The sequence below is a fragment of the Dendrobates tinctorius genome, unplaced genomic scaffold, assembly GCF_039654945.1.
Source record: "Dendrobates tinctorius isolate UK_male_01 unplaced genomic scaffold, ASM3965494v1 ptg000036l, whole genome shotgun sequence".
Lineage (NCBI taxonomy): Eukaryota > Metazoa > Chordata > Amphibia > Anura > Dendrobatidae > Dendrobates > Dendrobates tinctorius.
Window position 1 is genome coordinate 154,676 of NW_027361704.1, and position 22,904 is coordinate 177,579.

At 44.3% G+C, this 22,904-nt stretch overlaps 1 protein-coding gene across 3 annotated transcripts in view; it reads right to left on the minus strand.

Moving 5' to 3' along the window:
• Window positions 1-22,904, minus strand: part of LOC141087864 (A-type potassium channel modulatory protein KCNIP1-like) — a 1,937,055-nt gene that overhangs the window by 102,345 nt on the left and 1,811,806 nt on the right. For 2 of the 3 annotated variants that reach the window (XM_073573690.1, XM_073573689.1), the window contains one exon: window positions 375-479. The exons of the other annotated variant lie outside the window; for it this stretch is intronic. In XM_073573690.1, coding sequence (XP_073429791.1) covers window positions 375-479 — 105 coding nt within the window. The remainder of the gene's footprint in view (window positions 1-374; window positions 480-22,904) is intronic. 3 annotated transcript variants of the gene reach the window in all.

Genomic DNA, 22,904 nt, shown 5'->3' on the forward strand with positions numbered 1-22,904 from the left:
GAACTGTGACCAAATTTTTCCAACTTCGAGTAAGAATGCTCCTGAAAGTGAACACGAATCCGAATGCGCTACATTTGTGCCAAATGTGAGATTGACAAACATTTTCTGAACAAGTTCGCTCATCTCTGTTTATTAATGGCACCAAATTTGAATCAAAATCTGAAGCAAAAATCAGCAACAGAATTTTGTTGACCCCAAAATTAGGCCCAAAATGTAACAAAATATACTTATGGGTTTCTATTGTGCCGATTTATGTAAGTCTAAATTGCATTTCTTTACAAATGTGTGTCAGGTATATGCCAAATACTTATTTAAGGGTAGTACTCAAATATAAAAAGGTACAAATTATTGAATAAAAGTAAATATAAACTAACCTGAAAAAATATATCCACATGTTGCTTGGGGGCATCTTCTTTGAGCACAGGGTATGTGTATTTCCCCATCATGTCATATATAGCTTTCACAATATCCATCATTTCCTGTTTAAAACATATAATGATATGTACTTTATAAGAAAGCAATGAAAATAAGATAGCAATGAGTAGGTATGGCTAGGTTTACATCAGTCTTTGAGACTCCATTAGAACGCTCCATTACAGGTTAATTCCATATCACCAGAACTACTGCTACTCTGTCGTTTCCAGTAAAATGATGACCACCGTAACAGAAACCAAGCTGATTTTATTTTTGATAATAGAGCCCCCTGGTGCAGTTTATGTACATACAATTAAAATGAGATATGCATATTTTTCTCAATGTCTGGCATGAAATCAGAATAAATCTTTCCCGTTTTTGTTCATTAGTATTACCATATTAACCCCTTTCTGCCATAACTATCCCATCCATGTGCCCTGGGACTTAATTACCAGGGACGGCATAGTACGTCATAGCGATCAGCGGCGCCCACGTGGTGAGCGCCGCTGATCGCGGCTGGGTGTCAGCTGATTATCACAGCTGACACCCGGCACAATGTGTCAGGGGCAGTCACGGACCGCCCCCGACACGTTAACCCCTTGTACACCGCAATCAAACACGATCGCGGTGTACCGGGGGTTAAAGGGGGCCAGTAGGGAGCTGGCTTCCTCAGTGCCTGCAAAGCGCAGGCATGAGGAAGCCTGCGTCTATGCCTGTGACAGATCGCTGATCTGTAACAGTGATCTGTGATGTGACAGATCAGCAATCTGTCACAGGACAGTGATGTCCCAACTGGGACAATGGAATAAAGTTAAAAAAAAGTGTAAAAATAATTTTAAAAAAATCGCCAAATAAATTAGTAAAAAAAAAAAAAAAAAAAAAAAAATATTCCCCAATAAATTCATTTTTTGAAAATAATAAAAAAAAAACCAATAAAAGTACACATATTTGGTATTGTCGCATCCGTAACGACCCGCCCTATAAAACTGTCCCATTAGTTGACCCCTTTAGTGAACCTCTTAAAAACTAAAACTAAAAAACAAAGCAAAAAATAATGATTTATTATCATACCACCGAACAAAAAGTGCAATAACGCGTGATCAAAAAGACGCATATAAATATCCATGGTACCGCTGAAAACGTCAGCTTGTCCCGCAAAAAACGAGCTGCCATACAGCATCATCCGCAAAAAATTTAAAAAGTTATAGCTCACAGAATAAAGCGATGCAAAAATAATTATTTTTTATATAAAATAGTTTTCATTGCAAAAAACCGCCATAACATAAAAAAAGACCTAAATGAGGTATCACTGTAAGTGTACTGACCTGAAGAATAAAACCGCTTTATCAATTTTACCGCACACGGAATGGTGTAAACGCACCCCCCCAAAAGAAATTCATGAAACGCTTGATTTTTTCATTCTTCGTCCCAAAAATCGGAATAAAAAGCAATAAAAAAAAATGTTACGTGCCCGAAAATGGTACCAATAAAAACGACAACTAGTCCTGCAAAGAATATGATCTCATATGACTCGGTGGGTCAAAATACGGAAAAATTATAGCTCTCAATATGTGGTGATGCAAAAACTATTTTTACAATAAAAAGCGTCTTTTAGCGTGTGACAGCTGCCAAACATAAAAACCGCCATAAATAGTAAATCAAACCCCCCGTTATCACCCCCTTAGATAGGGAAAAATAATAAAATTAAAAAAATGTATTTATTTCCATTTTACCATTAGGGTTAGGGCTAGGGCTGAGATTAGGGTTAGGGGTGTGTTGGGGTTAGGGTTGGAGTTATAATTGGGGGGTTTCCACTGTTTGGGCACATCAGGGGCTCTCCAAATGCAACATGGCGTCTGATCTTAATTCCAGCCAATTCTGCGTTGAAAAAGTCAAATGATGCTCCTTCCCTTCCAAGCTCTGCCATGCACCCAAACAGTGTTTTACTCCCACATATAGGGTATCAGCATACTCAGGACAAATTGCAAAACAACTTTTGGGGTCCAATTTCTCCTGTTACCCTTAGGAAAATAAAAAATTGGGGGCAAAAATATAATTTTTGTGGAAAAAAATGATTTTATTTTCATGCCCAGGCGTTATAAACTTCTGTGAAGCACTTGGGGGTTCAAAGTGCTCACCACACATCTAGATAAGTTCCGTGGGGGGTCTAGTTTCCAAAATGGGGACACTTGTGGGGAGTTTCAATAGTTTAGGTACATCAGGGGCTATCCAAACGCACATGACACCTGCCGACCAATCCATTAAAGTCTGCATTCCAAAATGTCACTACTTCCCTTCCGAGCCCCGACGTGTGTCCATACAGTAGTTTTCTCCCACATATGAGGTATCAGGGTACTCAGGACAAATTGGACAACAACTTTTGGGGTCCAATTTCTCCTGTTACCCTTGAGAAAAAAAAAAATAGGAGACTAATTGATCATGCTTGTGGAAAAAATACGATTTTTTTATTTTCATGCCTGGGCTTTATAAACTTCTGTGAAGCCCTTGAGAGTTCAAGGTGCTCATCACACATCTAAATAAGTTCCTTAGGGGGTCTAGTTTCCAAAATGGGGTCATTTGTGGGGGGTTTCCATTGTTTAGGTACATTAGGGACTCTCCAAAGGCAACATGACACCTGCAGACCGTTCCATCAAAGTCTGCATTCCAAAACGTCACTACTTCCCTTCCGAGCCCCGACGTGTGCCCATACAGTAGTTTTCTCCCACATATGGGGTGTCAGCGTACTCAGGACAAATTGGACAACAACTTTTGGGGGTCCAATTTCTCCTGTTACCCTTGGGAAAATAAAAAAATTGGTGACTAAAAGATCATGTTTGTGGAAAAAATACGATTTTTTTATTTTCACGCCCGGGTGTTATAAACTTCTGTGAAGCATTGGGGGGTTCAAAGTGCTCACCACACATCTAGATAAGTTCCTTGTGGAGTCTAGTTTCCAAAATGGTGTCATTTGTGGGGGGTTTCTACTGTTTTGGCACATCAGGGGCTTTCCAAACGCAACATGGTGTCCGATCTCAATTCCAGCCAAAAACGTCAAATGGCGCTGCTTCCCTTCCGAGCTCTGCCATGCACCCAAATAGTGGCTTACCCCCACATGTGGGGTATCAGCGCACTCAGGACAAATTGCACAAAATCTTTTAGGGTCCTGTTACCCTTGTAAAATTAAGAATTGAGGGTGAAAAGATCATTTTTGTGGAAAAAATATGATTTTTTAATTGTACCGCTGTACATTATAAACTTCTGTGAAGACCTTGTGGGTTCAAAGTTCTCACCAAATATCTAGATAAGTTCCTTGGGGGGTCTAGTTTCCAAAATGGAGTCACTTGTGGGGGGTTTCCACTGTTTAGGTAGATCAGGGGCTCTCCAAACGCGACATGGCGTCCGATCTGAATTCCAGCCAATTTTGCATTGAAAAAGTCAAAGGCGCTCCTTCCCTTCTGAGGTCTGCCATGCGCCGAAACAGTGGTTCCCCCCCACATATCAAGTATCAGCGTACTCAGGACAAATTGTACAATAACTTTTGCCGTCCAATTTCTCCTGTTACCCTTGGTAAAATAAAAAAAATTGAACCTGAAGTATTTTTTTTGTGAAAAAAAAGTTAAATGTTCATTTTTTTTAAATATTAATAAACTTCTTGAATGTGGTTTTGAGCACCTTAAGGGGTGCAGTTTTTAGAATGGTATCACTTTTGGGTATTTTCTATCATATAGACCCCTCAAAGTGGCTTCAAATGTGACGTGGTCCGTAAAAATAAAATGGTGTTGCAAAAATGAGAAATCGCTGGTCAATTTTTAACCCTTATAACTTCCTAACAAAAAAAAAATTTGGTTCCAAAATTGTGCTGATGTAAAGTAAACATGTGGGAAATGTTATTTATTAAGTTTTTTGTGTGCCGTATCTCTGTGATTTAAGGGCATAAAAATTCAAATTTGGAAAATTGCGAAATTTTCACCAAATTTCCGTTTTTTTCACAAATAAGCGCAAGTTATATGAATGAAATTTTACCACTAACATGAAGTACAATATGTCACGAGAACACATTGTCAGAATCACCGGGATCCATGAAAGCGTTTCAGAGTTATAACTTCATAAAGGGACAGTGGTCAGAATTGTAAAAATTGCCCCGGTCATGAACGTGCAAACCACCCTTGGGGCTTAAGGGGTTAATAACATTTGCCAAATGCCAGAATGAGAGAGAGAGAGAGAGAATGTTTTAAGGAATTTTTATTACTTACTGCAAAGTCAAAAGTTTACCTACATTTCACCAGTATTTGGTACCATTGCTCTTAAAATGAATGACTTGGGAAAAATGTTTGGGATAGCCTTCCACAATCTTGTCACAATGGTTATTCTTAATTTGAGCCCATTCCTCCTGACAAAACTGGTGTAACTGACCCAAGTTTGTAGTTCGCCTTGATCGCTCCTTCCTTTTCAGCTTTGTCCATAAATTTTTAATAGCAATGAGATCAGGGCTTTGTGATGGTCACTTCAAAACAATGACTTTGTTATCCTTAGGCCACTTTGTTAATATTTTGGCAGTATGCTTTAACCCCTTAATGTCCAACGACGGACAAAGTCCGTCATTGGACATCTCCCCTGCTTTGCTGAGGGCTCCGGCGCTGAGCCCGCATCAAAGCAGGGACATGTCAGCTGTTATGAACAGCTGACATGTGCCCGCAATAGGCGCGAGCGGAATCGCCGTCCGCCCGCACCTATTAACTAGTTAAATCCCGCTGTCAAAGCTGACAGCGGGCATTTAAATAGCATTTCCGGCCGCCGGGCCGGAAATGACGTCATCGCCGACCCCGTCACGTGATCGGGGGTCGGCGTCATGTTGCCTGGACAACCAGAGGTCTCTATGAGACCTCTATGGTTGTTCCAGGCATATGGCTTTCAGCACCACCCGGTGGTCGGCGCTGGAGGCACAGCAGTAAATCTGCTACATATGGGCGATCTGCTCATCGCCCATATGTAGCAGAGCCGATCGGGTTGCGCATGCTTCTAGCCTCCTATGGAGGCTAGTGAAGCATGCCAAAAGTTAAAAAAAAAAATGTTTTAAAATAAAAAAAATTAAAAAAAACTAAAAGTTCAAATCACTCCCCTTTCGCCCCAATCAAAATAAAACAGTAAAAAAACCCCCCACATACACATATTAGGTATCGCCGTGTTCAGAATCGCCCAATCTATCAATAAAAAGAAAGCATTAACCCGATCGCTAAACGGCGTAGCGAGAAAAAAATTCAAAACGCCAGAATTACGTTTTTTTGGTCATCAAGACATTGCATTAAAATGTAATAACGGGCAATAAAAAGAATGTATCTGCACAAAAGTGGTATTGTTAAAAACATCAGTCCGGCACGGAAAAAATAAGTCCTCATCCGACCCCAGATCATGAAAAATGGAGACGCTACGGGTCTCGGAAAATTGCGCAATTTTTTTTTTTTTTTTTTTTTTTTTTTAGCAAATTTTGGAATTTTTTTTCACCACTTAGATAAAAGAGGACATAGACATGTTTGGTGTCTATGAACTCGTAATGACCTGGAGAATCATAATGGAAGGTCAGATTTAGCATCTAGTGAACCTAGCAAAAAAGCCAACCAAAAAACAAGTGTGGGATTGCACTTTTTTTGCAATTTCACCGCACTTGGAATTTTTTTTCCCATTTTCGAGTACATGACATGGTAAAACCAATGGTGTCATTTAAAAGTACAACTCGTCCCGCAAAAAATAAGCCCTCACATGGCCATATAGATGGAAAAATAAAAAAGTTATGGCTCTGGAAAGAAGGGGAGGGAAAAATGAAAATGCAAAACCAAAAATACCCCTGGTCGTTAAGGGGTTAACTTCCTGGCTGATGTCTTGAGAGGTTGCTTCACTATTGCCCCATAATCTTCTTTTCGCATGATAACATCTATTTTGTGAAGGGCACCAGTCCCTCCTGCAGAAAAACAAGCCCACAACATGATGCTGTCATCTCCTTCTTTCACAGTTGGGATGGTGTGCTTAGGCTTCCAAGCTTCTCTCTTGTCCCTCCAAACTTAACCATGTTCATTATGCCAAAAGAGTTCAATTTAAGTTTCATCAGACCACAGTACTTGTCTCTAAAAATGAAGTCTTTGTTCCTGTGTGCATTTGCAAACATTAATCTGTTTTTTTATGTTTCTTTTGGAGTAATGGCTTCTTCCTGGCAGAGTGGCCTTTCAGCCCACGTTAATATAGCACTCATTTCACTGCGGATATTGACACAATCTTACCAGCTTCCTCCATTCACTTCACAAGGTCTTTTGCTTTTATTCTTGGGTTGATATGCATATGTCAGACCAAAGCACGTTAATCTCTGGGACACAGAACCAGTCTCCTTCCTCAGCGGTATGATGGCTGAGCATTCCAATATTGTTTGTACTTGCCTATTATTGTTTGTACAGATGAACGAGGCACCTTCAGGTACCTTAAAATTGTAGCCAATTATGAGTCAGACTTGTGCAAGTCCTCAATCCTCTTCCTGATATCTTGGCTGGATTCTCTACACTTTCCCATGATGCTACACAAAGAAGCAGCGTGTTTCAGGTGTGCATTAAAATACATCCACAGGTGTGTATCCAATTAAATCAGATGTTGCCAAAAAACCTAGTAGAGGCTTCCAAACACACAACATCATCATATGGGCAGTACAGAATTGTTTAAAGGCAAATTGATCAAGTCATGGATCTCCAGTGACTTTTGCACTGTAATTGAAGACTGTGCAAACTAAGCAATGTCCACCACCATGTCATTATGCGGCCTTCACTTGACATTTTAAGAGGGCCAGCAGGAGCAGTGAAACCTGAGTTTTGAGACTTCCACAGTTTATTCTGGCCCCCAATAGTGCCACTGTAATAGTGGATGAAGCTGTAAGGTGAATATAATACAGAAGTTGGGGGGGAGCTGTATGCTCAGTGTCAGTAAATTGGATTCCACCAGACACAAAAAGCATTACAATTAAATTCTGAATGCAGTGTATGTGGAGCACCCACCAGGGCCGTGGGGTACTCGGTACCAGGCCAGTTTCTTAAAGGGACAGTGTCACAGCGGCGGTGACCCGGTCCGTGGCCCTAGGCATCCAATATAAGGGATGTATTTACAAGGGAATGAAAAAGAAAGTTTTTATAATGAGTTCATGATGCCACCCGTGGTATCTGATGAATAGTGACCAGCGCTGCAGTGCAGATCCACTGAGACTGATGGTGATGCAGCAGAGTTGGTAGAGCTCCCCACAGGTAAAGCTTTTGTCCTAGGCAAGTGAAAGAAGTTGAGGAATAGATAGGGATGTAGTATGTGGCAAGAGATGTAGCAGTGCTGGGAAGGTGTTGTAGGAAGAATTCAAAGGACACAACAGAGTGCAGTATCCTTTACCTTTTATTGTGCTTTGTAGGTACAGTCCAGGATTCAGATTACAGATGATACAGGAATTGGTCAGCCTGGAAGCAATTTGGGAATCTCTCTATACAGGTGGGTGGTGAGGTCTCCTTCCTAGCGCTATTCCCATGACGGATAACATGATCAGTGATAAAAATTCTCCATTAAATGTCACCTGCTCTGTACCACAGGACTGGCGTATAGTAGATGTGGTGACAATATTCAAAAAGGGGACAAAAGCTGAATTTGGAAATTATAGGCCAGTAAGTTTAACCTCAACTGTGGGTAAAATCCTGGAGGGTTTTCTAAGAGATACTACACTAGAGTATCTGGAGAAGAATAACCTCATGACCCAATATCAACATGGGTTTACAAGGGACCGTTCCTGTCAGATTAATCTGATAAGCTTTTATGTAGAGGTAAGTTCTGGACTGGACCAAGGGAATGCAGTGGACGTGGTGTACATGGACTTTTCAAAAGCTTTTGATACGGTGCCACACAAAAGGTTGACACATAAAATGAGAACAATGGGGATAGGGGAAAATATGTGTAAGTGGGCTAAGAGCTGGCTCAGGGATAGGAAACAAAGGGTGGTTATTATTGGAGCACACTCGGACTGGGTCACGGTTAGTAGCGGGGTACCACAGGGGTCAGTTTTCGGCCTGCTTCTTTTTAACATATTTATTAATGAAATTGTAGGGGGCATAGAGAGTAGAATTTCAATATTTGCACATGACATTAAACTCTGCAGGGTAATCAATACAGAGGACAATTTTATATTACAGGAGGATTTATGTAAACAAAAGCTTGGGCTTATAAATGGCAAATGAGCTTTAATGGGGATAAATGTAAGGTCATGCACTTGGGTAGAACGAACAAGATGTATAATTATGTGCTTAAATGTAAAACACTGGGCAAAACTATCACTGAAAAAGACCTGCGTGTATGGGTGGACGACAAACTCACATTTAGTGGCCAGTGTCAGGCAGCTGCTGCAAAGGCAAATAAAATAATGGGATGCATTAAAAGAGGCATAGATGCTCATGAGGAGAACATAATTTTACCTCTATATAAGTCACTAGTGCAACCACACTTAGAATACTGTGTACAGTTCTGGTCTCCGATGTATAAGAAAGACTTAGCTGAACTGGAGCGGGTGCAGAGAAGAGCAAGGTTATTAGGGAACTAGGGGGTCTGCAATACCAAGACAGGTTATTACACTTGAGGTTATTTAGTTTGGAAAATCGAAGGCATAGGGGTGAACTTATTACAATGTATAAATATATGCGGGGACAATACAAAGACCTTTCTAATGATCTTTTTACTCTTAGACCTGTGACGGGGACAAGGGAGCATCCTCTACGTCTGAAGGAAAGAAGGTTTAAGCATACTCACAGACGCGGATTCTTTACTGTAAGAGCAGTGAGACTAGGGAACTCTCTGCCATATGATGTTGTAATGAGTGACTCCCTACTAAAATTTAAGAAGGGACTGGATGCCTTTCTTGAAAAGTAGAATATTACAGGGTATATACACTAGTTTCCTTAATATTGCGTTGATCCAGGGAGCTAGTCTGATTGCCGTATGTGGAGTCGGGAAGGAATTTTTTTCCCCAATGTGAAGCTTACTGTTTGCCACATGGGTTTTTTTTGCCTTCCTCTGGATCAACATGTTAGGGCAAGTTAGGATAGGATATGGGTTGAACTAGATGGACTTAAAGTCTTCCTTCAACCTTAATAACTGTGTTACTATGTTATTCTGAAGTACTTGCGGTTCTGAACTCCACTCAAGTTCCTCTTTCTGTCTGTTACTTAGAACTCCACTCGCATGACAGGCAGCTGTAGCCTCCTTTTCGTTGGCTCACACACGTTGCTGCTGCACAGCATTTACAGCCTTTATTACTCCGGCTTCTACTGTGGGACCTTTAGCATCCACACAGCCTCGGACTACAGCGTCCAGTCTCTGCGCTTCAGCTTGGGGGCGAGCTCTGCTATAGCTCCAGTCCCCAGCTCTTCTCCACACTTTCTGTCACTTCCCTGTCCACACTAACTAACTTCCTATTCCTGACCACAGAGAGCAGCTCCTCTGCAGTTTGTTTCAGAGCTCCCTCTGCTGGCCTGGTGTAGGAACTGTGTTGTGTGCTGGAACTACCTGATAAAGAGATCCTTTCACTGCTTCCAGGCATGACATGACTCCCCCTAGGACAGAGGTAAGGTCACTGAGGCAACCATACTCCAGGGGGCACCACTACCCCCCCTAGTGCAATTCAGTACTCCCGGACTGGGGAAACAAACATATTAACAAATAAACAATTATAACTGTTACAAGATTTCAAAAATGAAAAATTACAAAAACCATAGCTCAAAAATAGTCTTTTTGATGATTAGTCCATGCGTCATTGTACATGATCCACTCTTGAGCCAGTTGGTAAATATATACAAATAATGTCTTGGAACAAGGTGTCCTTTTTCACCCTAACAATGTACAATATGAAGGAACCCATCTCAAACCCTCAACGTAGGCCTTGGGCAGTCTACAAGGCATGGCTGGTGTCCCTTTTGGACCACATCTTTGGCCACGCCAGACGGTTTTTGTTCTGTGGTCATTAATGCCAACTATTTACACACATTGTCCTGGTCACTATGAGTCCAATGACCCAATCATCCATCACAACAAAATAATATTGCTCAAAAGTTCTTACAGAGTCTCTGTAGGCACATACTGTATACTTGAAAAGTTACATATTTACATTTCATATTTTAATATACTGTTTGCATTTTAACCCCTATACCTAGCTGGGATCTCACCTTTTGTACTACGGGTAGCTCTACGTAGCATGGGTACCTCTATTGGCTTTTTTAGGTTTAGTGGGCCTGTAGCTGATGTAGGTAAACTAGGCAAATGTCTGCAAACTCTTAGACTCACTGTGGGCACAACAGATTCGCCACTGGCAGTGCGAGGATTCTCTTGCTCCACTGCTGGTGTGGCATCTGCTGCCTGAACTTGCTGATTTTCAGGGTTGTCTTGAGTCTCTGCTACTTCAGGTGCCATAGGCTGGGGAAAGATTGGGATGGGGACTACAATGGCTTGGTTCACTCTTGTCCAATTTGCAGGGAATTCACCTAGTACAGTGCTGACCTTTTCTTCTTCTATAAGCTGAAGTTTGTTTTGCTCTCCCATCCTTTCTCTTAGTTGGTCAGGGCACAACTACAGATGATCCCTCGACACTGCTGATGAGGTTTTTCCTCAATCCTTACTTATGAGTAGAGTTGAGCGAAACGGGTAGGTCAAATTGAAAAGCCGGCGACTTTCGCTGAAGTCGGGTTTCATGAAACGAAACACGACCATAGCATGAGGTCAGCCACGAGGTCGGCGACCAGAGCGCCAAAGTCGCATTTCAAAAGATGCTTCCAGTGCCCTTTTTCAGCCAATGATGGAGAACGCACACTGTGGGCAACGCGATGACATAGACATCGGTCACCACCATCTTAGAGAAGGGCATGCAAGTGATTGGCTGGCTTTGTGTGGCGTCACAGGGGCTACAAAAGGGCGTGCACGCCGACCGCCATCTTACTTCTGCCGATCTTAGCATTAGGGAAAGGTTGCTGCTGCTGATTCAGTATAAGAGAGAGTGTTAGGCAGGGAAGAAGAACAAAAAAAACGCTTCTGCTGTTAGCGATTTCCACTTACAACACAACAGTTTGTGTGCAGTGACAGGGGAGGTTCTATTTTTGTGCATCAGCTCTGTTGGTTAATAGGCTGCCTTATAAGGCTCCCTGATAGCTGCATTGCTGTTTGCACACTGCTGTGCAAACTGCTTTTTTAAAAGCAAAAATACTTTTCTTCCTCTTTTCTGCACAGTTACTAACTTACCAAGCGTTCATTTTTCCACCCTTTTGTGTGCAGCAGTCCTGCTTATTAGGCATCCTGCGTCCATACTTGGACTGAGAGCATCATTGTCAGCCTCCTAAAATCTCTAGTGAGATCCAAATTCTCACCAATCCTATAGGCACCCTCCACCTTGTCATACACCATCCAATTTCAGCCTGTTACATTGAGGTGTAATCTCTCCTGGGCCTGAGAAAAGAGTTCAGCGTCCTCAAATCAATAGTGAGATTCAAATTCTCACCAATACTAGATACACCTTCTACCTTGTTTTACAGTACCATATAGATGGTGGTATTTTGGGTACATTTTCAAAAAAATGAGGAAGTATGGTGGAAGAGGCCGTGGAAGTGGGCGGGGGTTGCCAGCTGGTCCCGATGGTGGTGGTGATGCATCTGTTGGTAGTGGCAAAAGCACAATAGCACCTAAGGCAGGAGGTGTTGAGTCTGCGTCATCGTCTGGCTCCACAAGGCCTCGAAGGCTCTCTTTTCTGGGAGTATGTAAACCGCTTTTAAAGTTGGAGCTTCAGGAACAAGTTTTGGCTTACATTGCTGACACAGCCTCCAGCTTTCTCGCCTCCTCTTCTGAAGTTTCAAAAAATAAAAGCACTAAGTCGTCAGTGGAGGCTCCTGGTCAGGAACAACACCTTTCCTTGTGTCCTTCACTCCTGCCAAAAGTGAAGGATGTGGCAGGCCACACTGCCGATTACTCCATGGAGCTCTTTTCACATACCATGCCTGGGTTAGCAAGTCAAATCGTGAATTTCCCAGTCAAAGATGAATCTGACATGGAGTGCACTGATGCACATCGACTGCTAGATTTTACTGCTATTACATTCACTCACAGCACTACATTGTCCTCGCAGTGTACTGTGGCAGAATCAGACCCTGAAGAAACTCAGGTGCCCCTTCCCGCATACTATACCACCATACACGGTGACACAGAGGAAGGTGCACATGAAATTGAAGAGGAGGTGATGGATGACCCAGTTGTTGACCCAGATTGGCATCCATTGGGGAAGAGGGTGCCACTGCCAATAGCTCAGAAGAGGAGGATGAGGATCCGCAGCAGGCAGCAACATCTCAACAGCTGTTATCTGGCAGGACCATAGCAGTCCAAAAATATGTTACAAAAACCAAAAGAGTTGCAGGACAGCTTGGCCAGATGGTCAAATTAGCACAGCGTGCAAGGCCACAAAATGTCTCCCATAGTAGGAAGAGTGCAGTGTGGCACTTTTTTTGAGCAAAATCGTAATGATCAGGCAAAAGTTATCTGTAGGAAGTGCGCAAAGACCTTTAGCCGAGGGAAAAATCTGAGAAATTTGAATACCAGTTGCATGCTTAGACATTTAACCCCCATGCACTTGCAAGTGAGCACGGACTACCAAACCTCACGTACCACATGTGCACCTGCTCCGAATGAAGGTAGCCAGTAACGCTACATCGCTTCCCCCACTGTAAGCAAACCGGTTAGCACACCACCAGCAGCAAATGTCAAGGTGTCGTTGCAAGGGCAAAGCAGTCATGGAATCACAATGTTATTGCAACGAAATACTGATTCTAGGCCAACAGCAAGACCACCAACACCATCACCAACCCTCTCTCAGTCCACCATGTCCACCGCTAATTCCACCTTATGACAAGAAAGCACTCATCCTCTCATCCGCGTACACTGGCTTTGAACGCCCACATTGCCAAACTAATCTCGTTAGAGATGATGCCCTACCGGTTGGTTGAAAGCAAAGCATTCCGCGAGCTCATGGCCTACGCAGTACCACGCTATGACCTACCCAGTCCGCACTTCTTTTCACGAAAACCCATCCCAGCCCTCCATGTGCATGTGAAAGACTGCATTGTCCATGCACTCAAGCAATCAGTGAGTGTAAAGGTGCACCTCACAACAGATGCATGGTCCAGTAGGCATGGCCAGGGCCGTTACGTGTCAATCACTGCGCACTGAGTTATTGTGGTGGATGCAGGGTCCACAGGGGACAGCGTCGGTGAGACAGTGCTGCCTAGCCCACGGTATAGGAAACAGTTGGCTGTAGGCGTTCGACCCTCCTCCTCCAGAAGTGAAAGCTCATCCACAGAGCGCAGTCGCACGAGCACTCCATCCACAGTTGCCACTGTTGCACACGAGGTGTCCCACTATTGAACAGCTAGTGGTAAGCGTCAGCAGGCTGTGTTGAAGATGATGTGCTTGGGCGAAAACAGACACACCGCGGAGGTACTGGCTGACTACTTGCAGCGACAAACGGAGTCATGGCTGGGCAGTCTACATCTTGAGGCAGGCAAGGTAGTTAGTGATAACGGCCGGAATTTTGTGGCAGCCATAGCCCTTTCAAAACTCCAACACATACCTTGCCTGGCTCACACCTTGAACCTGGTGGTGCAGTGCTTCCTCAATAATTATCCGGAGTAAATACCCCTGCTCCATAAGGTGCGAAGACAGTGCTCACACATCCGCCCGTACACTCCAGTCGTATGCAGAAGCTGCAGCGATTGCTCCACCTTCCCAAGCACCGCCTAATTATCGACGTTGCAACAAGGTGGAACTCCACCCTGCACATGGTTCAGAGGCTGTGCGAACAGAGGCAGGCTGTAATTCATCTGTGGGAGGATACACGGGCAGGCAGTTTGCAGGCAGGCATGGAGTTGTCTGGTGTGCAGTAAAGTCCTCTGTAAAGTCCTTCAGTGTTTTGAGGAATGCACATGGCTGGTGAGCGCAGACGATGCCATCATAAGCATGAGCATCCCACTTATGCGTCTGTTCATGCAAACTTTGACACACATTAAGCTAGGCGTCTGCAGCCGAGGAGGAAGAGGAGGAGGGAAGCCTTGATGACAATCAGCCATTGTCTGCTCAGGGAAGTTTCGTGGACGAGGTGGAGGAAGAAGAGGAAGAGGAGGAGAATGATTATTTTGGGGAGGAGGATGCTTCTCAGGGGGCATGAAAAAATGTTGGCTGAGAACGTCTGAGTCTGCCTCTTGATATATAGAAATAGGTTTTAAATGTGTAAACTATGCTACATATATACCTGTTATCCGGTGATACTGTACCCTTTCTCAACTTTCTACAATCTTGTCCAATCCATACTGGGCCTGAGAATGTCTGAGTCTGCCTCCTGATTAGAAATGAGCGGTGTTCGAGTCAACCTGTTCACCAAGTAAAAATTCCAGCTGTTTTGGGCGGTGTTCGAGCCGTTCGTCGAACTCGAACACTTTGTTTAAAATTCGGCTGTTCGAGGTTCCGTTCGAGAACGGTTCGTTCACCAAAAGCGTAATTTCATTTTCACATTAATAATGGTTTTCAATGTTAGTAGACTGTTTCATGGCATAGTAGCGGTGTGTGGTAGCAAGCGGTGTAGTACACCTGTCAAGGAGCTACACCGTGTGTGTTTCTAATAATTTTTTACCGCATCTTGTTCAGAAAATCCTTTTGGGCCTTGTAGCACTGTCTGCTACTCAGCAGAGGAGCCCACCAGTGAACCTAGCTATGCCGCCTGTTTATGAAAGAACCAGTTTTTGACTGCATTTACGCTACTTTCACACTTGCGTTTTTTTTGCAGTGCGTTTTTTGCGCACACAAACGCATGAAAAAAACGCATAATGCGTTTGTGTGCGTTTTTTTGCGGGTTTTGGTGCATTGTTTGCACCAAATGGACTATAATGCGCACCCATGGACTATAATGAGTGTTTTGCTGTAAAAAAAACGCATTGCGTGCGCATGCGTTTTTTGGGGGCAAGTTAGACGCACAAAAAATGCAACAGGATGCATTTTGTGCGCCCGAGCGCACACTACAAAAAACGCATGCGCATACAAATGCATGTGTATGCGCACCTATGCGCACCCATGTAAAAGATAGGGGAAAGAAACGCATGCGTTTTTTTTTTAGCTAAAAAACAGCGCAAAAAACGCAAGTGTGAAACCAGCCTTAGCACAGTTAATACCTTGGGCCTAGTAACTGTGTCTGCTACTCAGCAGAGGAGCCCACCCGTGAACCAAGCTGTGCCACCTGTTTATGTAAGAACCATTTTTTAACTCCATTTAACCCAGTGAATACTTTAGTACTAGTGCAGGTGTCTACTGCTCAGCAGAGGAGCCCACTGTGAACCTAGCTATGCCGCCTGTTTATGTAAGCACTGTCTGCTACTCAGCAGAGTTGCCTACCTGCGAACCAAGCTATGCCGCCTGTTTATGTAAGAACTGTGTGCTACTCAGCATAGGAGCCCAGCTGTTAAGCAAGCTACAGCACCTGTGGTTTGGACACTTAATTTTTTCATTTTTTCTGGAATGCCGGTTAGGCTTAATTCCGGAATTCCGGTTGACCTGCACTTACTGGGAAATCCTTGTTCGCGGGGAAGAATTGGAATCCAAGATCCCCATCACTAACGGTGTTCAGCGGGTTATCTGCACCTGTAAGCGACACACGCTGGTCATTTCAGTGTAGCACACATGCAGCCCCGGACATGAAAGGGCATGACAGACCTGTTATTCATCGATCTCGCGAGCCAAAGCCTCGCGTGTCCCTCTAGTAAGCTTGACGCATACTGTGGGGGCATGCCGGAGTCTCGTTCATTAACGGAATTAAGCTGGCAAATCGCTAGCACAACTAAAAACGGACATCCACCACCATCCACAGAATCGACAAAGCTTGCAATCTGTGCATCTTTTCTGTAGCTGGCATGGTTGAGGTTTCCCGGGTGAAGTCGAATTAAGCCGCAGGCTCCACTCCTGGTGATGCCCTTCTGGACATTCCTTTAAGGTTCAGCTTTGCAACCATACTGCCCCCGGGAAACAAACACTTTGCTTTCATGGACGCTGTTCGGAGGTTCGTGGGAATAACTCCGCCCGATCGGCAGTTGGCCTAATTTATGGTGGGAAGTCCGATGGTATATGATCATCTTCAATTTCAGATTTTTTGCTTTTTTTATTTTACATTTTTATTCCAGCCTTTCTTGACTTCATAAGGGCATGACATGCCTATATCTGTGCCTATATCTGTGTCTCCTCCTCCTCCTTTTACTCCTCCAACTCTTTTCTATATGTAGTTGCCCTTTTCCATATGTTATTTTTGTCTGCTTTGGGACACATTTTAAGGTGTTTTATAATTGTTTTCTATGTGTATGTGTTTGCCTGCCATTGTTTTCAATGGTGTTCGACGTTGTTCGTCGAACGTTCGACCAACATTCGACGAACTTGCCTCCTGTTCGACGAACCAAAATGAACTGGAACACTAGCGGGGTGGCTCAACACTACTCCTGAATATATAGACGTACATTTTTAATGTTTAAAATATGCTATATATACCTGGTATCTGGTGATACTGTACCCTTTCTGACAGGAAGTCCTCCTCCATCCACCACTCTAAGTGTATCATTGACACCTGGAACATTGTCCAACATGTGTGATTATTTCTTGCAGATATTCTTGTTACGTTGTGGTGTGATCCATCCTGAGCGTGTGACAGTCTGTGGATTACTCCTGCAATTTAGATGTACATTTAAAAATTACCCCAACACTAGTGTATACAGCTCCGCGCTTGTGATACTTTACCCATTTACTGCTTTTTATATTCTGGTCTAATCCAAACTGACCAAGTGAGAGTTATTTTCTAACTGTGGAAATAAATACTGAGATTGACAACAATGACCCCTACACTGTGTACAGCTGTACTCTTCAGATCCATTACCGTTTTACGGCTTTTTATATTGTGTTGTAATCCATACTGAGCCTGAGAGCGTCTGTGTCTGCCTCCTGAAATATCTACGGAGATTTAGAATGTTTAAACTATACTATATATACCTGCCATCTGATGACACTGTACACATTTTCTACTTTTTATATTCTTGTCTAATCCATACTGAGCCTGTGAGTATCTCTGTGTGACTGATGGAATATATAGGGAGATTGACAATCATCCTTTGACTGTATAGAGCTGTACGCTTCTGATACAGTACCATATATCTGATGTTATTTTGGGTTAATTTTCTGCAAAATTTTGAAGTTTGGTGGAAGAGGCCGTGGACGTCGGTGTGCGGGGGGCAGCCGGTGCTGATGGTGGTGGAGCATCTGCTGGTAGTGGCAAAAGCACAATAGCAGCTAAGGCAGGAACTGTTGAGCCTGCGTCATGGTCTGGCTCCGGAAGGCCTGGAAGGCTACCTTTTCTGTGAGTAGGTTAACCGCTTTTAAAGCTGGAGCATTAGGAACTGGTTTTGGCTTACATTGCCAAAACAGTCGCCAGCAAATATGCCCTCCTCTTCTGAAGTTTCAAAAAATGCAAGCACTGAGTCGTCAAGTGCTGGCTCATGGTCAGGAAGAACCTCTTTCCTTGGGTCCTTCACCACCACCAAAAGTGAATGATGCAGCAGGCCACACTTCACATTAGTCCATGTAGCTCTTTCTCACATACCATGCCTGGGTTATTAAGTCAAATCGTGAATTCCCCAGTCCAAGATGAATCTGACATGGAGTGTTGGTGGCCAGCCAGGGCAGTGGGGTTAATCGGTACCGGGCCGGTGTCTCAGAGGGATGTGTCACGTTGGTGGTGATGACCTGTTCCGTGGCCCTGGGCGTCCATGCAAAGGGGTGAATAACGTTTATAGGTGAATGATACGTGATGCCACCTGTGGTTTCTGATCAGATTGACCCGCGCTGCAGTGTCACTTCTCTGGGACAGATGTTGTGGTGCAGCTAAGATGTAGAAGCCCTGCACAGGCAGGGCTGTAGTTGCAGGGCAGATGAAAGAGTTGGTAGATGGTGTGCAGTGCAGGATGTAGCAGAGCCATGCACCAGGCGCAGGAGAAAGATGTCAGACACAGTCGTGCAGTTCCTTTAGCTGTACTTGGTAAGTGCCGTCCAGGACCCAGAGTACAGATGGAGAAGGAGTTGGTCAGCCTGGAAGCAAATTTGGAATTCTCTCTCTGCAGATAGGTAGTGTGGCCTCCGTTCTAGCGCTTATCTGAGGTATTCGCAGTACTGAGTTCACTGAAGTTCCCCCTGTTGACTCTCTTTTGGAACTTTCCCGTATGGCAGGCAGCCATAGCCTTTTCCTTCTGGCTCACACACGTCATTGCTGGGGCCTCCGAGCCTTAGTTGGGAGCAGAGCATTTATGCTGCTACTTCCTCCGGTTTCTGCTGCAGGACCGTCAGTGTCCCTACAAACTCGGAGACCGGAATCCGGACCATGCGCTCCAGCTAGTAGTGAGCCTTAACTCTGCTCAACCTCCAGCTCCCCTTCTCATGTCCACACACTTCCCCTTCCTCTCACAGACTGCCCTAACTTACCTCCTCCCGACCACAGAGAGCAGCTCCTCAGCAGTCAGGTTCAGAGGTCTCCCTGCTGGCCTGGAGTGGGAACTGTTTTGTGTGTTGGTTTAACTGCTAGAGAGATCCTTTGTTGCTCCCAAGCATGACATCACACTCCCTAGGAGGAAGGTAATGCCACTGTGGCGACCGTACTCCTGGGGGCGCCACAAGTGCACTGATGCCCAGCCACTGCTAGATGATTCTGCTGCTACATTGACCCAGACCACTACATTCCCCTCGCACTCTACACAGCCAGAATCTGACCCTGATGAAACTCAGGTTCCCCTTCCCGCATACTAAACCACCTTACACGGTGACAAAGAGGAAGGTGCAGATGAAAGTGCAGGTTCCTTGAGCAGGTGGGGGGGCATAATCATGGGCAACGGCACTGGCACAGGGCCCCTCATAGTACACAAAAGTGTCTCTGCTGGTGGGAGGGCCCACCCGCCGTCAGAAACACCGCCGTACTATGAGGGGCCCTGTGCCAGTGCCATCGCCAACGAGTGGGCCCCCCTGCTTGCTCAGAATCACAGCACTTGCAAAGTTGAAATACCTCTCCCCGCTCCACCGCCGTGACGTCTTCCGCATTTCCTGACAGTGACATTCTGGTCAGAGAGCGCGATGACTTCACGTCTGTACGCCCTCTGCCTAAACAGTCCAAGTGCAGTGAGATGGAAGATGGGGACGACGAGGAGTCCAGACTAGTACAGCAATTCCCTAGCGAGGAGACTTATTTAATTGTTTTCAATGTTGGGACAGCAGTTTTTGGGGAGCACTATACTCTGGAGAATGATATATGAGGCCCACCATACACTGGAGCATTCCAAAGGTGGACATCAGCCACTGGAGCAGCAATTACAGGGCCCATTATACACTGGAGCATTAGAAATGGGGCCCATTATATATGGAGCATCATTTGGGCCCATAAGACAGTGGAGCTTCATTCATGGGGACCAACATATACTGTAACATTATGTGGAGCTCATCATATACTGTTTCAAACATTATATGGGACCAATGATTCTGTAAGGAGAAATTTATGGGCCTCATTACTCTGTATAGCGCACTATGCGGTGGCCAAAATACTGTATGGAATAATATACTGTCCGTTTTTGGAGCTATTGGAGAATTTAAAATGGATATCAGTCATGAGCTGTAAGAAGTGAAGTATTTTTCATTGTACTATGCCGCTATTTCTCTGCCATATCAGAGGATCATGAATTGTGGCATTTGTTAAAGGAGCCCAATGACACTCCTTGGCCCTGGGTCCACAAAAATCTGGAGCAAGCCCTACCCCCCCCCACAACTTTAGCCAGATAACCCCCCAGTTTTCAATGCCTAACTATTATTATCAAGTAAATTAAGGTTGACAAGCTTGAGTAATAAGAATTGATGTTTTTGGCTTTAAAATGGGCACTGTAGGTGTGTTTCCAGTCCTCCACTCCCTGCCGACCTTGGTTACTCATTGACTTGCATTGGGTTTCGTGTTTCAGTCGGCCTTCGACTTTTCACGATAATCGTCCAATTTCGTTTGATCCGACATTTGAGAAAGTCGGGTTTAATGAAGCCCGATTCGCCCCGAAAAAAGGCAAAGTCGCTCATCTCTACTTATGAGGCATACATTGGTATTATAAAAACTTGAAGGTAGGACGGTGTAGGGTTCAGCCTCCAATTGGTCATCTAATTTGTGCATCCTCCTTTCTCTTTAGGACCTGTTTTCCTGGTGACAAGGGAACTACAGGTGCATGCTGATTGTAGTTCTTCTCCTGCGTTGCTTGAGCTAGACACTTCTTGATGCATTCTTGCACTTTGCAGTACTGCTGCTGCCGATCTGTATCTCAGTCTGCATCTGGTGATGTTGCCTCATGTGTCAGGACTCCCATGTCCAAGTCAATGGGCAACTTGCCAGGTCTTGCTCTCATTAAGTAGGCTGGAGTACAGTTGGTGGAATTTACAGGATTGTGATTGTAGAGATCTACCAGATCTGGCAACTTCTCTGGCCACAGATTTCTCTCTCCCAAGGGCAAGGTCTTCAATAGGTCAATTAACTCTTTGCTCATTTTCTCACACATGCCATTTATCTGTGGATGATATGGTGCTTTCTGGATTTTCTTGCAGCTGTAGAGAATACAGAACTCCTGGAACACATCTGTCTCGAAGGCAGGGCCTTGGTCTGTAAGCACTCAGGGTAACTGTGTGGTTGACAAAGGAGTTGTTGGAATGCTTTGGCTGCTGGCTTTGCTATTTGATCCTTGACAGGCACAACTACCAAGAATCTTGAGTTGTGGTCAACGATGGTGAGCAATCCTAAAAGAGACAATTTGCATAATTAGCATATTTCCCAGAGAAGCATTGCGGCTTTAAGTCTCCTCATCTTGACATGCTTAGCATGTCATTCTCCGCAAGGAGAAATGATACTTCTTGGATATCGGTCAGACGCCTCTCTCACAGCCAAACCAGATCTCACACTTTGCACTGACAAGGGGCAGTACCCCAAAACACAGTGTCTGCATATTGAGATTCTGGCTTGGCTTTTATCCTAACTCATGTAACAAGGCTCGTTAAAGGGTCGACATTGACTTTTAGGATTGTAGCACTAGAGTTAAAGTTCTCTTCCTCTCTGAAGACACAATTTGCATAATTAGCACATTTCCCAGAGGACCATTGTGGCTTTAAGTCTCCTCATCTCGACATGCTTAGCATGTAATTCTCCACAAGGAGAAATGATACTTCTTGGATATCGGTCAGACGCCTCTCTTACAGCCAAACCAGATCTCACACTTTGCACTGACGAGGGGCAAAGTTTCCTGAATACCTTGAGTGCTGTCTCTTGACCTTCCGGCATCATCACTTCAGTGGCTTAAGCTGGTCGTTGCTTTTGGGAGATAGCCCGGAAGATTCAGGGAGGAGATCCTTGGAGCTGTGGATGATGGGAGTCCAACTTCAGTTCTCTGGGACCAGTGATAGCTGGGTCAAAAATGGATTCAGGATTGACGTCGCTGAAGATAAAAAGTTGCATTTTTCCCTGGGAAATTTGGTCAACATGGTGTTTTATGACATCCTAAAGATTCGGAAGTCTGATATAATATGCCTGCAGGAGTTTAGGAGGGAAGGCAGGTATGTACTGGTGCTGTCTTCTAGGGCGGCTTGCCAGAATTTGTTTACTGCCCTGAAAAATGGAGTTGCAAATCTTTTGCTGGAAGGTCTTACCTTTACTGTGCTGTACTCTAAGGGTGATATCCCACTTGTAGTTTTCATACACAACCCTTTTGTTTTACTGGAGGACATTACTTTATTTTTGAAAAGACATTGCATTTATGTTCAGTACTCCCACAGGGTCCTGAATGGAGAAGAGCTCTGGACCGGGAAGTACAAATTTTTTGTGAGATTTGGGATGGATCTCCAAGGCCCGGGAGGCATCCATTACCCCCCTCTTAATTTTTCAATTGGGAAAAATAGTGTTTTTTTTTGTTCTTTCCCGATGCCCCGATGTATTGCAGAAGGTGTAAAAATTTCAGGCATACCCATGATAGTTACAAGGAGATGCCAACTTGCAGGAATTGCAATGCTTCTGGCCATATGGCAAAAGACTGCACACATCCTGTTATGTGTAATGCTTGTGGTGAGGAGGGCCATAAGTATCGGGACTGTAAGGCCAGGATCAGTCCTAGGTCTTACGCTGAGGTCTCAGGTGGGGCAGCTGCACCCCCTGCTGCTGTTGTTGATATTCCACAGGTTTCAGACCCAGATCTTATTGAGGAACCTGAAATCATAGATGCACATGAGGAGGCCCTGCCCCAAATGGAGTCTCCCAGCCCAGAGGTGGCAGTTGTGGAACTTGCTGATGTTGAATGTGAGCTCCCTCATCAGTCTGATGTCTGTGG